Source organism: Lynx rufus, unplaced genomic scaffold, assembly GCF_022079265.1.
Source record: "Lynx rufus isolate CCGP_SWC_20201006 ecotype Redwood Valley unplaced genomic scaffold, mLynRuf1.p SCAF_5, whole genome shotgun sequence".
Taxonomy (NCBI): domain Eukaryota; kingdom Metazoa; phylum Chordata; class Mammalia; order Carnivora; family Felidae; genus Lynx; species Lynx rufus.
Genome location: NW_025814867.1, coordinates 71,704,967 through 71,721,661, shown reverse-complemented (window position 1 = coordinate 71,721,661; position 16,695 = coordinate 71,704,967). Strand labels below are relative to the sequence as shown.

The following is a 16,695-nucleotide window of genomic DNA, read 5'->3' as shown; positions in this document are numbered from 1 at the left end:
CGGAATAACTGGATCCATTACCCACCTCTAACTCCTTCTGTACAATGGGGGGTGGGGGGGGTATCATTCCCAATTTATTAACATTTGACTCACAAATACCTTATATCTGCAAACAATTTCTACCCAGAACAGCTTGATTTCCTTCATCACTGCTCTGAGAAAAGAACACAGTGGGAGGTGGGGGGGGAGAGAACAGGGTAGATTTGGATTTGGAGCTTTGAGAAAACTTCAGAATTCCCAAAAAAAGCAAAAGGAGCATTTGGGTAAATCAAGAACAGCTTAAGGCAGCTGACAACAAAGACAGAGTCTTAAAGAGCCTACAAATGGGCTCCCCAACCTCAGCCAGCTCAAAATTACCAAAACCTCTTGACTTCTCTTTCTTATACTGCCTAAAACTCTAAATATCAACCAATCCCCTCCAAAGCTTAATAGTTCTCAGTCATTCATACTTTAGTATAAATTAGCTTATTTCAGACTGGCTTCCTCTTAACTTCCAATAATGCCATTAAAAAAAAAAAAAAAAAAAAAAGGCCTATAGGAATTACAAGCAGATACTGAAATGCATGGGCTCAGGAGCCCAGCTGCATTAAGTGTGTGTTGCTTTCCAGAGACCACTTGTGTTTAGCTCCGCTGCGTGGTTGTACCTCCTGCTCTGTGGATCCTATTCCCGTTGCATCCCTCAGGGAGCCTGACACTTTGGGAGACACACCATTATATAAATGTCTCTCTGCTCCCCTTGCTGGAAAATCTCAGCTGCAGTAGAAGCTGTCTGTGCCATTACAGCGATGCGGCTGAAGGAGTCAGAGCAGATTTTGAGTAATCACAGCCTAATCACATTTTAATTACATTGGCAATCAGTGAGTTCTTAAAGAAAGAAAGAAAGAAAGAAAAAGAAAGAAAGAAAGATTAAATGCTCGTTAAACACAACACAGAAACAGAAATAATTTTGCAAATGGCAAAAGCCCAGATAGGTCAGACGGAAAGGCCTGATTTTTGCACTTTTTATAATATTTAAAAACTCAACAGAAAGTTAGGTGATAGCCCTACAATGTGCAGAATATGATGATAAATAGAGCCTTTTGAAAAACAGACTCCTCCTTCCCTTCCAATTTAGAAAATCTCCAGTAAGATGAAGGAGGAGGTACACCGGTTTCAAAATCAGACAGACCTGAATTCCAAGCTGGTTCTCCCACCACCAAGTCACCTAACTTGTCAGGTCCCCACTTCCTCATCTGAACACCCAGCCATAAGGAGTGAAGGAAAGCTGTGGAGGAAGTAGCGGGTGCCTTAGCAGGCATTCAATAAGTGACACGCTATTTCACCCAGTGTTGTTAGCATTAACCCTTCTTTTTTCTTAATTTTTCCAAATGTTTATTTTTGAGAGAGAGAGAGACAGAGACAGAGTTCTAGTGAGGGAGGGGGAGAGAGGGAGGGAGACATAGAATCTGAAGCAGGCTCCCAGGCTCTGAGCTGTTGCCACAGAGCCTGACGCAGGGCTCCAACTCACGAACCACAAGATCATGACCTGAGCCAGAGTCGGACACTTAACCGACTGAGCCACCTAGGTGCCCCAGTACCAGTGCTTCAGTAATCCCTGTCCTTATATAGTCACTTTTTTCCTAATTCAAACACCTATCTTGCCATTATTTTCCACATTAACATGGTATAGTGATGTCCCAGCAGCCACTGTCCTCCTTCTTAAGGCAATGGTAACCTAATCTGGTTTGTAGGGTGGTGGTTCCCAAAGTTTGGCTGAATTAGAACCACCTAGAGGGCTTGCTGACTCCTAAATTGCTGGACCACCTCTGAGGTCCTAATTCGATAGGTCTAGAGTGGGGCCCAAGAATATTCATTTCTAACCAGTTCACAGATGACGCTGATATTCCTGGTCCAGGACTACTCCCTTCCCTTCTCAGATCACAAGCTAGGAAGGAAGGTCTCCACCCTCAGGTTCCATGAGTGGGTCCAGTGATCAGGGGAAGGCTGGGCAGCACATGACTCAGATTCTCAGGACCTTCGCTAAGGACTCCAGGACAGTAAGTACTCCGCTGGATTTTAACCTGGAGACATACATTGTAGGAGGCACTGGAAGTCACCTCAGGGCCATTAGGGAGACGCTGTCTGAGAGTGGCACCAACCCAGAAGAAGCAGAGCCAAGGGGAACAAACAGATAAAACGGTTTCAGTCCCAGGGGCGCCTGGGTGGCTCAGTCAGTTAAGCATCTGGACTTGTGATTTCAGCTTAGGTCATGATCCCAGGGTTGTGGGATCGAGCCCCGTGCTAGGTTCCTCGTGGAGCATGGAGCCTGCTTAAGATTCTCTCTGCCTCTTTCCCTCTGCCCCCTCTCCCCCTCACACTAGCACATTCCGTCTCCCTCTCTAAAACAAACTTAAAAAAAAGGGGGGGGGGGTTCAGTCCCAGAATCAAGGGCATGGTCTCCCTGGGACTGTCCAGGTTTTATGATACAATACTTCCCTTTTTGCTTAGATAAGTTTGGCTCAGCTCTCCTTCCACTTACAGCAGAACCGGAAAATGGAGTTTGTTGGTTTTACTTGGTTTTCCTGTCGGTTTTGGCTCTCCATTTTGCTCCTAAATAACAATTACCTAAACCGTTAAATTGTCTCCATTACCACCAAGTCAAATGTCTCCACCAAGTCACCAACCCAAAAAGAGGTCCAAAGCAATGTTTTGGGAATGTAAACAACCTACCCCACACAGAATACACATCTCCCAAGGTGAACCTCTATGAGTTTAATGTAATTCTAACCGAATCCCTACAGAATGGCCAATTACAAGATCAGGAACTTTCCAAAATTCAGCAGTAACAATTTAGAAAACATAATGGGGAAAAATTATATTTAAAAATACATTAAAATTATATTCATAAGTAACAGAAAATGTAATTCTGAGAAGACACTAAACCACAAATACACAGGGAGTTTATGAAGAGAACCATATAGCTTTGCAGGGGTGGGCAAAGGGAGAGGTGAATAAAAAAAAAAAAAAAGGATAAATAGCAAGTTTCTGGCCAGAAAAACTCAATATTGTCGAGCTACCAGGTATTCCCAAGCTAATATGCAATATATGAAACTCTCATACAAATCAATAAAAAACAGATGAAAACATCAATAAAAAATGGGAAAATGGACCAAAGGAAATGAGGAAGTGATTAACACAAGAAGAAAAACAACCAGCCAATAAAAATGTGAAAACTAAGGGCAGTACTTAGCCTGATGGCACTGGTGAGAGGGACAGGGGAGCAAGAGAGTCACCAGAGCTGGCTTTTGGGGGCCAATGTTATAATCTGCATTAAAACCCCGAAAACACACAGTTTTGACTCAAAAACTTCACTTCTGAAATTTACCCTAAGGAAATAATCAAATAATTTTTAATAGAGAAAAAAGTAAGGGAGCACAGAAGAGAAAAAAACTTAAACATGGAACAAATGGTTACTATCTGGACAGTGACTGAAGGAGGTATTTGTTGTACTTCTGTAAACAGAATTCATCCTTTAAGACATGTATTATTTAAAAATAATTGCTATTATCTTCTGGATGTAAAAATAACCCTATTATTTGAAACTCTTTCTACAACTGTCTTTTATTTATATGATTAGTTGGCCTAAAATCAGGTGTATAAATTATGGTACTACTGTACATGGGATATTATTGGCATACGTTCAACAATTTAGACTCACATATATGTACACACACAGGGGAAAAGCAGGTTATAAACAGCATGTACAGAATGAATGTTTGCTTTTTTTATTGTGGTTGTTTTTAATTTTATTTATTTTGAGAGACAGAGCACACAAGTGGGGGAGGGACAGACAGAGAATGAGAATCCCAAGTAGGCACTGCACTGAGAGTGCCCACCCCCCATACCAACCTGGGGTTCAATCCCACAAACTGTGATATCATGACCTGAGCTGAAATCAAGAGTCAGATGTTTAACCGACTGAGTCACTGAGACATCCCATGAATGTTCTATTTTCATAAATATACATATTTATATTCATTTTTATACAGTTTCATAGAAAGGCCTAAAGAACACACACAAAATACTAATAGTGGTTATGACTGGGAAGTAGGATTGTAAGTAATTTTTATTTTCTTCTTTTCATATATCTGTACTTTCTCAAGTTGCTAAAATTATTAAATACCCTTTTTAATTATAAGAAAAATAATACAAATGTTAATATTTTTAAAAAAAGAAGTGACTGACATTTGAGTTTGGGAGTGCTAATGCAGCTAAGTATAAGAAATCATCTTTTTCTTTTCCTGTGATTTATGTGATAGAACACAAACCAGTACACTACCAATTCCTCCATCTAGCACTCAATGGAGACAGCAAAAACTTTATCTCCCAACATTCATTCATCCTTCATTCAATCATTCATTTTTATGATCACCTCCCATGGGCAAGGCAGATGGTGCTGGAAAGTCTACTTTAAAAACATCCGTTTTTCTTAAAAATCAGATACAAAACGCAATGGGTAAGTTAGGGTGGGTTATACTTCTTTGGCATTTCATAATTAAAATTTTCACCTACTACTGCTTTTAGATGCAGTATATTCTATACCTGATTTCTCATGGTGCATCACTGTCTCCTTCCCCACCCTTACCCACAGGAGCCCTAAATTTGGGGGCAGTGAAGAATAAGACCACAGAGCTTGGCCCCAAGTGCCTGCAATTTAAGGATGCTTAAAAGCATCATTGTGACATCCCATTCAAGGATGAAACTCAAAACCAGCAGCACCAGGAGTACCTGCAGATCACTCCAAGTCAGTAAGCCCAGGGAGATGATGTGGCTGTTCCAGACCATTAGTGACCATCTGTAAGAGAGTGACTGGTCCTTCCAAGCTCCATCAGAAAACAGGAAAATGTAAGGATCAGATTCTCCCTCTTTCTGCAGCCAAATATCTTGGCAGCTTTACAATGGCCCCATCTTGTGGTTTATTCCTTCCATGAGGAGGACGTACCATCCCCAAAGAAAAGTCCATTACAGAAAATCAAGGAAGAAGTGGACCGATAAGATATGTAACATGTAATAAAATCCTGCTCATGAATTATTGAGTAACATCCATTAGTCACCAATTTCCAAAAAGTAATACAAGACTCTTAGAAGAATATGGAAGTTGGGAGAACTAGATCTCATCCTTTTCTTACCCAGTCGGGATAACAACAGTTTCAGTGAAGAAATTCCTATTTTATATAAAAGAAGAAGAAAGTTTCCCTCCCACCGTCTATCTCTAGAGGTAAATCAATATACACATTACAGATCCTGTAAGACCACTAATGCGTGAACCATTAATGAGAGCTACAGCTTTATTATTACAGGAAAAAAATGCTGCTAATGTAAAATTAATTAAATCCAATTATTTTTTCCTTGGTACTTTCTATGTGCTAGACACCATGAGCTTTATAAAAATAAAACAGCCTCTCCCTTCCACAAGCTCCCAAACAGGAGATGCAAATATTTACATAAATAATTTTATGTTGCAAGATGAATTTGAAACTTCTAATAACAGGGGCGCCTGGGTGGCTCAGTCGGTTGAGCGTCCGACTTCAGCTCAGGTCACGATCTCGCGGTCCGTGAGTTCGAGCCCCGCGTCGGGCTCTGGGCTGATGGCCCAGAGCCTGGAGCCTGCTTCCGATTCTGTGTCTCCCTCTCTCTCTGCCCCTCCCCCGTTCATGCTCTGTCTCTCTCTGTCCCAAAAATAAATAAACGTTGAAAAAAAATAAAATAAAATAAAATTAAAAAAAAACTTTAAAATAAAAAAAAAAAGAAACTTCTAATAACAAAAGAATAAACATTATGTTATAGGGGTTTCAGGCACAGGCTCTGGAGGCAGATTACCTGGATTGGAATTCTGATTCTATACCATCACTAGCTAGCTATGTGACCTCAACAAGCTTAACCTTCTTTTCTACCTCATTTTTTTCATTTAAATAATGGACATAATAATGATATCTACCTCATAGGATTATCGTGAGGATTAACTGTGGCACAAATGGAAGTATCATTAATATCAGTATAATTATTACTGGCATGAGATAAGGAAGCACTAATTATGAAGATCCTGGGAAAGCAGTCCCACGGAATAGAATCTGTGGCCAAGTTCTGAATAATGGTAAGGATTTTAGTGGGAAGTGATGGGAGAGAAGGGCATTTCACAATTAAGGATTAACCTGAGCAAAGGCCTAGAAGTAGGGAGAGTCGATGCCCTGAGTAAGCTGGTGTTGTGGCTACAGCAGCAAGGCAGCTGAGCTATATGTGGTGGGGGAAGGAGGTGTGCCAAAGAAATAATGCTGAGCAATGAGGCACGCTGGCATCTGACTCAACGAGGTGGTGACCATCAGGCTAATAAGACAACACTCCTCTAGAGGCAATGACAGCTCAAGAAGCAGGGCATCATAATGGTAAAGAACATGAGATTCTGGGTTTGAATTCTAGCTCCATCTCTTAAGAGCTGTGTGACTTGGGCAAGGACCTAATCTTTCTGTGCCTCTGTTTTCTCACATGTAAAATAGGTGTGTTGAAGATTAAATGAGGGTCTATATACCAAGTTCTTAGAACAAGTGCCTGGCACCTAGTGATACATATGTGTTTGCTATTAAAAGGTTGAATACTGTATGACTCTTGATCTCAGAGTCGTGAGTTTGAGCCCCACACTGGGTGTGGAGATTACTAAAATAAATAAATAAATAAACTAACTAACTTTAAAAAAAGTAGAATACTAGCCTCTTCCTCTTGATAGCTCTTCAGAAAATTATGAGCAGTTGGTATGGGCAATGACAGGGTCAAGGATATAAGACTGCTTTTCAATTATTCAAAAAAATACTACCACAAAAGTAAATGCTCTCATTTGGACAAAAATTTCCACGGTCCATGAAAAAAATTTATCTCAAAGGAGTGACAAACTGACAGCAATCACTAAGCTTAAGCACACACAGTTCTAGGCAACATGACTCTTGAGTTTGTCCAAGACTTCATCAGGTCACCACGGCCATGCAAAAATGGCAAAGTGCACCATTTACGAGAAGACAGTATCTGTGTTGATTTTGGATGATGGCAAAGGTTTTAATGTGAGTTGGGGTGGGGGGGAGGAGGGCATGAGCCAATGGATGGTCACTATTGCTCAGACGATCCCTAAGGCAAGAACTTACTTCCAGATCCATCCTTGACTCTAGGTCCTTCAGGCTTGGCCTCAGAAATAATGTTTGCATTGGCGTTATTCTCCATCTCGATCACAAAGTCACTGTCCTCCTCAAACTCAGGGTGACTAAAGATCCAATCCAGGGCTCTTTCCAGGTTATTATTCTAATAAAATAAAACATTTTTACAATGAATGCAGTCCCAGGGCCTCATTATATCCTGCCCACTTGAACCAGGATGTCAAGCCGATAAGACAGGAGGCCTGAATTCATTAGTCCTAAGTGCTTCTGAGTGAGAAGCTCTGACCCTGCATATGAAATGCACATTTAGCTGGTATTCTCTGAGTCTCCCAACTGGGGTCTGTAATTGGATTCACCAGAAAACAGTTCTGAGCAGCAGACCAGCATTCCAAAGTCCATATCAGTCTTAGCTCAGTGTTCCCACAGGCTAATGCTACTGATGAGGTGCAGAATATCAAAGAGTATTGCCTATGTCTAAGAACAGCCCTTTTTCAGGCCACAATAACTGCATGTACCACATTCCCTATCAACTGTGTTTTCTGCAGAGCCATGCCAGGTAGAAGGGATGCCAATGTGAGTACCATGTTAGTGCATCTTCTCCCTCAATGTCAGCAGAACTGTTGAAATTGCAGTAGAGACGAGATTAATGCATTGATTAATGGTGACAGCATTGGTTAGTTAGGTTATATTGTTTTAAACTGAACTCCATGAAGTTCAAACCAATTGACCATAAAAACATTTTCCTCTGTTTGTGATATCAATGGCAGGTTAAAGAATTTGTTTCAACATCATCAGAATCTCCAATGAAACACTCAGGCAGTAAAATAAGTGGGGCAAAGCAAGTGCCCCGAATGAAAACTAACTCCAGTTGAGATATTTCAAGCATTTTAAAGGGAAACAGATTGCTCCAGCCACACCCCATGCATCAGTTGAGAATTGTTACATGACCTCAACAATGGACCCCAGCAGGCAACCAGTCAGGAAAGGTAAGAAAGAATCAGTAGCAGACATCCACTCAAAAATGGATATGGTGTGGCAAGGAAGGGTGGGTTGAAAAAAAAAAAAGTACTTTCCCTCAATATTAAACAGGTATCTGTACTATAAGAGGAAGACTTCTATGTACCCTCTAGTTTCATGGTCTCTTCTCTCCTGATAACATCAGAAGTTCATTAATACCAGAAGCATCTTCTCTCTCCTCAGAGAGAAACAGAAATGGAAAATTCCAGAAGCCATTCAGTCTTCTCTGTGAGGACTTTTGATAGACACTTCTCCAAGGTCTTGGTCTCAGAAACGTAAAATTTCTCCTCAAGAACTGCCTTATTGAACACTGAATCTAATGCATCCTTCTCTGCTCTAAGGCCACAAGGAAGCTCCAAGTCAAATCTCAGACCCCTGCGAGTAATAAACACCAAGATGATACAGTTTCTTTAGGTTTGGTCATCTTGCCCTGGCTGCATTATCTCCCTATTTTTATTTTTTACTCCCTATTCTTAAACTGTCCATATAATTCCCCCCAATCATTTATTTTAGCTATATATATAATATATGCAAATATAATTTCTATGGGCCATGGTGGGGTACAGAGTGAGATGAACATGATTCCAAATGATCAAAGGACACTGGAAAGCCCAACGGCTACTGGCAGAAATACACATGACCTCCAATAAGTGGAGAGTATTCTCACACTATCTCTCATGCTTACCGTGGCTCGTAGTGCCTGAATAGCCTGATTCCGATGGAATCCCATGGAAGTAATGATAGCTACAATTTCCTCCGGAGGTTGGTTATCCAATCCAGTAGCACCAAAAACAGAGGCCCCAGCAGAAGCCGCTCCTCCATAACCAGGCATGGTCAGTGGTTCGGCAAAATCTGGGGAAAATAATCATTCTCAGGTCTTTTCCTTTTTTTAGTCTTGAAATAAACAACATTTTAGAGCTAAGAAGGAAAAATAACTACGAAGTTATAATAATCAGGACAGCTGGTACTAGCATTAAGGATAAACATATAGATCAGCTAAAACAGAATTCAGAGAGTCCAAAAATAAACCCATAGATTTATGGTCAGTTGAGTTTTGACAAGACCACTCAATGGGGGAGGGCAGTCTTCTCAACAGATCGTGCTGGAACAACTGCATGTCCACATACAAAGAATGAAGATGGATCCCTACCTCAAGCTATATTCAAAGATTAACTCAAAATGGCTCCCTGACCTCAATGTTAGAGATCTTAGGATAGGCAATGGCTTCTTAGCTATGACAACAAGAACACAAGCAACAAAAGAAAAAACATAGAAAATTAGACTTCATCAAAATTGCAAACTTTTGTGCTTCAAAAAATACCATCAAGAAAGTGAAAACACAAGATGAGAGAATATATTTGCAAATCATGTATATGGTAAGGTACTTGTATTGATTATGAAAATAACTCTTACTACTCAACAATAAAAAGACAAATAATTTCATTAAAAATGGGCAAAAGTTGGGCTGCCTGGGTGGCTCAGTCAATTGAGTGTCAGATTCTTGATTTTGGCTCAGGTCATGATCTCATAATCAAGATCAAGCCTCATGTCGTGGAGCCCGCTTAAGAGTGTCTCTCTCCCTCTGCCCCTCCCCCACTTGTACACACACATGCTTGCACAAGTGCTCTCTCTCTCTCTCTCTCTCTCTCAAAAAAAAAAAAAAATGGGCAAAAGATTGGATAGACATTTCTCCAAAGAGATTTAAATCACCCACAAGGACATCAAAAGATGCTCTACCTCATTAATCATTAGGGAAATGCACATCAATATCACAATGAGCTACCACTTTCACATCCACTGGAATGGCTATAATAAAAACAATAATAACAAGGGTTGGTGAGGATATGGAGAAATTGGAACCCTCATACACTGGTGGTAGAATGTAAAACAATACAGCCTGATTGTTGAAAAACCTGCACTTTTATGTTATGGAGATGGCTTCTTTCCTTCAATCTTATGAAATAACCTGTGCTAGCTTCACACTTTTCTTCTATGGCTTCCTCGCCTCTCCCAGACTTCATAGACTGAAGAGAGTGAGGGCCTTGCTCTAGACTAGGTTTTGGTTTCAAGGGAATGTTGTGGCTGGTCTGATCTTGTGTCGAAACCACTAAAACTTTCTCCAAATCAGCAATAAACCTGCTGTGTGTTCTCATCACTGGTGTGTTCAATGGAGTAGCACTTTGCATTTCCGTGGAAGAATTTTTGCTTTGCCTTCACAACTTGGCTGTTTGGTGTAAGAGGCCTAGCTTTTGGCCTCTCTGTTTTCAATACGCCTTCCTCTCTAACCTGAATCATTCCTGGCTTTTAAGTTAAAGTGAGAGATGTGTGACTCTTCCTTTCACTTGGACACTTAGAGGCCAGCATAGAGTTATTAGCTGGCCTAACTTCAATACTGTTGTGTCTCAGGAAATAGGGAGGCCCAAGAAGAGGGACAAAGACAGGGGAATGGTTGGTCGGTGGAGCAGTCAGAACACACACATCTGTGGATTAAGTTTGCTATCTTATGGGTGCAATTTGTGGTACCCCAAAACAGTTACAACAGTAACATCAAAGATCACTGATCACAGATCACATAATAGAATAATAATGGAAAAGTCTGAAATATTGTGAGAATTACCAGAAACGTGACACAGAGACACGCAGTTAGCAAATACTGTTAGAAAGTGGCACCAATAGACTTGTTCAACACAGAGTTGTCACCGACCTTCTGTTTGTAGAAAGTACAATATCTGCAAAGTGCAATCAGATGAAGTGCAGTAAAATGAGATATGCCTACATTTCTAACTAAGAAATGATAAGGACTTGAAATAGAAAACTGTGCATGAAGAAATGGGGGTTGGTTAGTTAGCTTTCACTTCTGTCTACTTTATTAAGGTATAATTCACACACCCTATAATTCACCCACTTGAAGTGTACACCCAGTGGTTTTCAGTAAACAATATTGCCCACTCAACAGACTACAGTATAGTGTAAACATAACTTTTATATACACTGAAAACTAAAAAATCCATCTGATTCACTTTATTGTGGTGGTCTGGAACTCAACCTACAACATCTCTCTGACATATGCCTGTATGGCCCACATCTTTCCACTGGTCTTTTTGCCACCGAATTACATACTTTAAAAGGTGAATTATGGGATGCCTAGGTGGCTCAGTTGGTTGAGCATCCGACTTCAGCTCAGGTCACGATCTCACGATTCGTGGGTTCAAGCCCTGAATCAGGCCCTGCGGCGACAGCTCAGAGCCTGGAGCCTGCCTCAGATTCTGTCTCCCTCTCTCTCTCTGCCCCTCCCCCACTCACATTCTGTCTCTGTCTCCCAAAAACAAATAAACATTTTTAAAAAGGTGAAAATAAATAAATAAATAAATGTAAAGTACTCACTTAAAAAAAAAAGGTGAATTATATCTCAGTAAAGCTATTATTTAAAAAAACAGAGAGAGTGAGAGTAAAGATTAACACTGTGACTCTGCAACACAGGCAAAGTGCCACCTCACTGAAGCAGAAAAAAAAGTGACCTAAAAAGTTAAATTATGAGGGGCAGGAAAAAGTGAGCTAAGAAGCTAAATCATGAGCTACAAAGTCATTTTCTGGGACACATTCAGAGGACATGTTAGTATCTCCATGGCTTAGCAACACTGAAGATCTCATCAGACTCCAAAGCTATTCCCCTTTCCAACCACTGACCTGGCTCTTCCATGTGAACAATGATCCAGTTGAAGGCCACTTCAGCTCCCATATTTCCAGTAAAGTACACAGCCTTCCGACACGCTTCTAGAGGGAAACCCATCTCGGCCAGCTGCATCACTGATGACTCATCAATGTCTGAGGCTATGGAGCACAACAGAATATTCTGGTGTAAAAATGTAAACTCTCTTCTTGTCTTAGCTTCTCCTCACCCACTATCCACGTGCTATCCAAACAAAGTGCTATATTTTTGGTGGTTTAACTTTGTTTTGTTGTGTTTTAAGTCATCCAAATATTTAGCTATTTGAGCTGAGTTTATATCTGACCTAAATAGGAACCATGTTAATTACCTGGACAGCCCAAGCACGGAAAAACAATTCCCTAATTTCATAAGGGGAGATTTGGTATATTCCCAGAACCACTTCAACCTCTCAGATCATCTCTAGACCTTTCCTATAGCAGTTCTTCTATGACTGAAATCTGAAGAGAAAAGAATTATCTACAGGCCTAAAAGCCTATTCCTTAAATCCCATAGGAAATTATACCAGGCCTTTAGGAAAATATATGTATTTTATATATACGAGGTCAAAGGAAATAATCAGCTCTGGGGAAATGGAGAGCCCAAATGTTAAGTAGAAAAGACAGAATATGTTCTGTAATGGTATACATTTAAGATTTTGAAAGAGATACCTTTATAAACCTAACTTGGGCTTGGACACAGAGCGTTTTCTTTTCTTTTCTTTTCATAATAATAGATAGATGTTGGTGGAGATGTGTGTGCATACGTATGTGTGTGTGTGTGTGTGTCCATGTGTATACATAGAAGCACACGTCTGTATATGTATAATGTACAAAAATATACATTAAAACCTACAGGCATGTGTATCTATATATATGTACATGTACACACATACACACATAAATACATGCATGTATAATGCATACATATATATAGGCCAATAAATTTTTTGTATATACTTTTGCACATGTATATACATGTTTATATAGATACACATACAAGTATGCATAAATGCACACATAAACACCTACTTAGTGCTCTCAAATTATCCAACAATTAGGGGGGAAGAGGAGCACAAAATATATCCCTCATGTTTTCCGTGTCGTGACGTCTCTACTGAAAATTCTGCCAAAGACGGCAATTAATAGAACATAGTAGTAGTAGAACTGAGGATAAGAGATATCTTTTCTACAAAAATTATATCCAAAATGTATTTATCATACAAGGAAGATACACAGAACATCCTATCAAGACCAAATTTTAAGAAAGCAATGATTTAAGACAACAGTGGCTCCCAAGTTGTGTTGTATGGTGGCCTTGTGTTCCAAGAGAGATGTCATTATTGAACCACAAAACAAGGGGTTTCCATGGCCAAATTAGTTTTAAAATCTACATTCTCTATTCTCCCCTTAGAAATTCACAAGGTGCATCAGCATAGTGAAGACTCAAACGTCCTGTAATAAAGACTCCTACAGTAAAGAAACTAGGAAACTCTACAGGATACCTTTCAACATCTTGTAAGACTCTAATGTTCCCTACAATGCAGTTTAAGAAGCGCAGCTCAATAAATGGTGTATGTATGTCTATAATAACATATTAGATTGAAAGTGTTTAATTCCATTTTTGTGAAAAATTAAGTGAGCCAGGCATGGGTCAAGGACAGGGGAAGGATATGTGCCAAGAGTTAACAGTGATTATAGATGGGCGATGAAACCATAGATGGCTCCTACTGATAATTCATAATTTATAAATACCTTTTACTCTCATAATAAGAAAATAATCAAAGTTATTCTTTTTAAAAATGAGAAAGGAAGGATGCAAATGTTAAACAATCCCAGATCACTCTATTTCTCCTGTTGAGTACAGGTAATTGCTGATAAGACGGCAGGCTCAGATCTAGGAGGAAATCAATGGCCAAACCATTAACACTGGAAAATGGCTGAGTGCTTCCAATCAGAGACAGACTCCTCTGGCAGTCAGGTCCAACCACCCATCACCTCCCCTGGGGCAAAAGCCTTGCAAGGACAGCTCTCTGGAGGATCTGGAGCAGCCAGCAAACCTCTCACATTCCAGAAAAGGTCAAGTGGCATGAAAAGCACATTTGACTCCTAGATCTGGTTCTGGTCCCAGCTCTTCGGTCTCTGAAGTTTTCTGGGTCTTAATTTTATACTCTGTAAAAGGTTACCTGCCCTGCCCTTCTTACTGTGAAAATCAAATAAGAAACTGGATTTTGTATGAATAGTAGAACTATTTATCATTGGAAGAATTTATGAAATAATAAATGCAATATAACTCATGGTAACCATTCAAAAGTAGTAACAGCCATTGTTATTGTTATAGATTATGCACAGAGACAATGGCTTTCCCAAGACCCTCGCTGACCCTAACAGCTTCTTCTAGCAAAGAGCAAATCGTAATTGACCAAGGAAAAGAAATGTGGAGGTCTAAGCCACATGATCAATCATTTGCAAAATACATGAACTTCTAAATTAACAAAAGTTTGTCTCCAGGAGGGCTTTGTAGACAAAAAGATTGAGGGTATTTAGTGTTAAACATTCCTTCTTCCTCCTAATTAATCTCTAAATATTCATTATAAATAGTTTATTATGTTCTTTTCAGAAAACCAAGAGTACCAATTCCCACAGGATTAAGGAACTAAAAGTCTACAAAATTAACACAATCCAATGACACTAATAACCTTTAGAGTATTAATTAATACAGCCATGTCCTGTCCAACAGCAGGAGTGGAAAAAATGCTGGGCCACAGTGCCATCATTGCTCTAGAGCCCTACTCATGGCCAGAGTGGGAAGAAATGGCATCATTAGCCCACCTTCACACCTGAGGAAACTGAGGCTCAGAGAAGTTAAGTAAATTTTTCTAGGTTGCACAGTCATAAATGGCAGGGCCAGGTTTCCAATCCGGGGCTGGTTGGCTTTCATGCTGATGATCACTCTTCTGAGCTACAGAGCCATTTAATCACCATGTAAATTACATTTACTGGTAACTCAACTTGCAGATGAAGAATCATTCCTACCCAGGAAAAAGCTACACACATACACATGTAGAGAACAATGCCCCTTTATTGAATTCCCAAAGATAAATGTCAGACCCATGACAACTGTAGGACAACTGAGAAAAATTTCGAAAGATACATACGGTCTATCAGTTGGTTCATCAGGCGATCTGGAAATTAAAGGAGAGGGAAGAAATGAGACCAAAGCATGGCAAAGAGTTTTAGAGAAAAAAAAAGAATTCATGCAGGGCACTCTCTAATCCCTCAACCCCGAGGGATTCCACACTGTTGTCAACCACTCAGCTCCCCCCCAACACATACCACCAAGTCTGTACAATATGAAATCATCACAGTAGGGAGTGAAAATAAACAAGGTTTCAGGCATTTCAATCAGATAAAACATGATGCTCTGGTTATCACCTTAATGAACGAAATGATTTATCTCCCTGTATTTCTAAGAACTCTATATAATTACAAACTAAGGATTCTGTTAGAAACATCAGAGAAAGCAGGAGCAGTTCTAATGAACTATAAACCATCTTGTATTTCTCTGATGCTCACACTGATCTCTGCTCTCTGGCCCCTTGAATGGACCACCTATGCCACATAACAGAGTGTGCCACGTAGAGTTCCATTCCCTACTTTCCATACTCTACAATTTAGCATTTCCCTTAGCACTAGAGAATAATGGAACATAGATGCCTATCTTGAATATGATCTTGCTCCTTCTGGATTCACCTTACCCTCCTTTGGCACCTGAACTTGGTCACCAATAATATTCAATGCTCAACTAATGGAAAACCTTTGGTAGAGGGGCCCAGAGTGCTCTATCACTATTAATTCACCTAATTAACTGATTAAAAAGGTGAACAGTAAATAGATAGGTGAGCAAATGAAACCACAATGAAACCGATTTCATCAGTAACTGAGCTAACAATAAAACCAAGATTTTCTGCCCCTGTCCTCCGATCCACAAAGATGAAGCAATTCTTTTCTGTATGTCCTTTTCCCTTAAAAAGTTAAGTATTCTAGGGGTGCCTGGGTGGCTCAGTTGGTTGGCATCTGACTTCGGCTCAGGTCATGATCTCACAGTTCATGAGTTCGAGCCCCGCTTTGGGCTCTGTGCTGACAGCTCTGAGCTCAGAGCCTGCTTTGGATTCTGTGTTTCCCTCTCTCTCTGCCCCTTCCCCACTCATGCTCTCTGTCTCTGTCTCTGTCTCTCTCTCTCTCTCTCAATAATAAACATTAAAAAAAATTTTTTTAAGTTAAGTATTTCTAAATAAAAATTTATTCTTCACAGAGCCAGCTGCTCCTTTGTATGAAACAGTGACTAAGCTGGGGAGGTAAAATGTGGTCAAGATTTTTAAAACCAACATGCACTATTGAACTTCCCCTTCTGGCTGTCCAACCATACTCCCAAGAGGACACAGCTCCTCAAAACTAAAAGCCTACTGAAAACACAATCCTTATCTTCCCTACAGGTCCATTTGGGGGAAGGAGAGGCAGAGGAAGCCAGAGGCAACATAACCTAAAAACTGTTTGGAGATTTGCTGCCCTCTGTTGCCAGTGATTTCTGCAGGTCCATTTCATTTACTCATCATGGGCCTGTGCCTCCTCCCATGACTAATTTAAGTTTACTGTTGCAGCCAGGCCTCCTACTGTATGTCTGTGGTGGGTTAAACACAGGAAAATGGCCAAGGGACAACAGAGTGGTGGAAGAAAAGAGACGCTTCATCTTCGGGTGGGGCAGGGAGACAGTGAGAGAACATCCTCCTGACAG

General features: G+C 40.2%; 1 protein-coding gene across 1 annotated transcript in view; it reads right to left on the bottom strand.

Annotated features, from left to right (window-relative positions):
• USP13 (ubiquitin specific peptidase 13) overlaps positions 1–16,695 on the bottom strand; it is a 117,532-nt gene that overhangs the window by 11,172 nt on the left and 89,665 nt on the right. Inside the window, exons 16-19 of the mRNA XM_047099561.1 lie at positions 15,059–15,085; positions 11,883–12,026; positions 8,881–9,047; positions 7,170–7,323 (exon numbers count right to left, since the gene is read on the bottom strand). Of these exons, the coding sequence (XP_046955517.1) occupies positions 7,170–7,323; positions 8,881–9,047; positions 11,883–12,026; positions 15,059–15,085 (492 nt within the window). The remainder of the gene's footprint in view (positions 1–7,169; positions 7,324–8,880; positions 9,048–11,882; positions 12,027–15,058; positions 15,086–16,695) is intronic.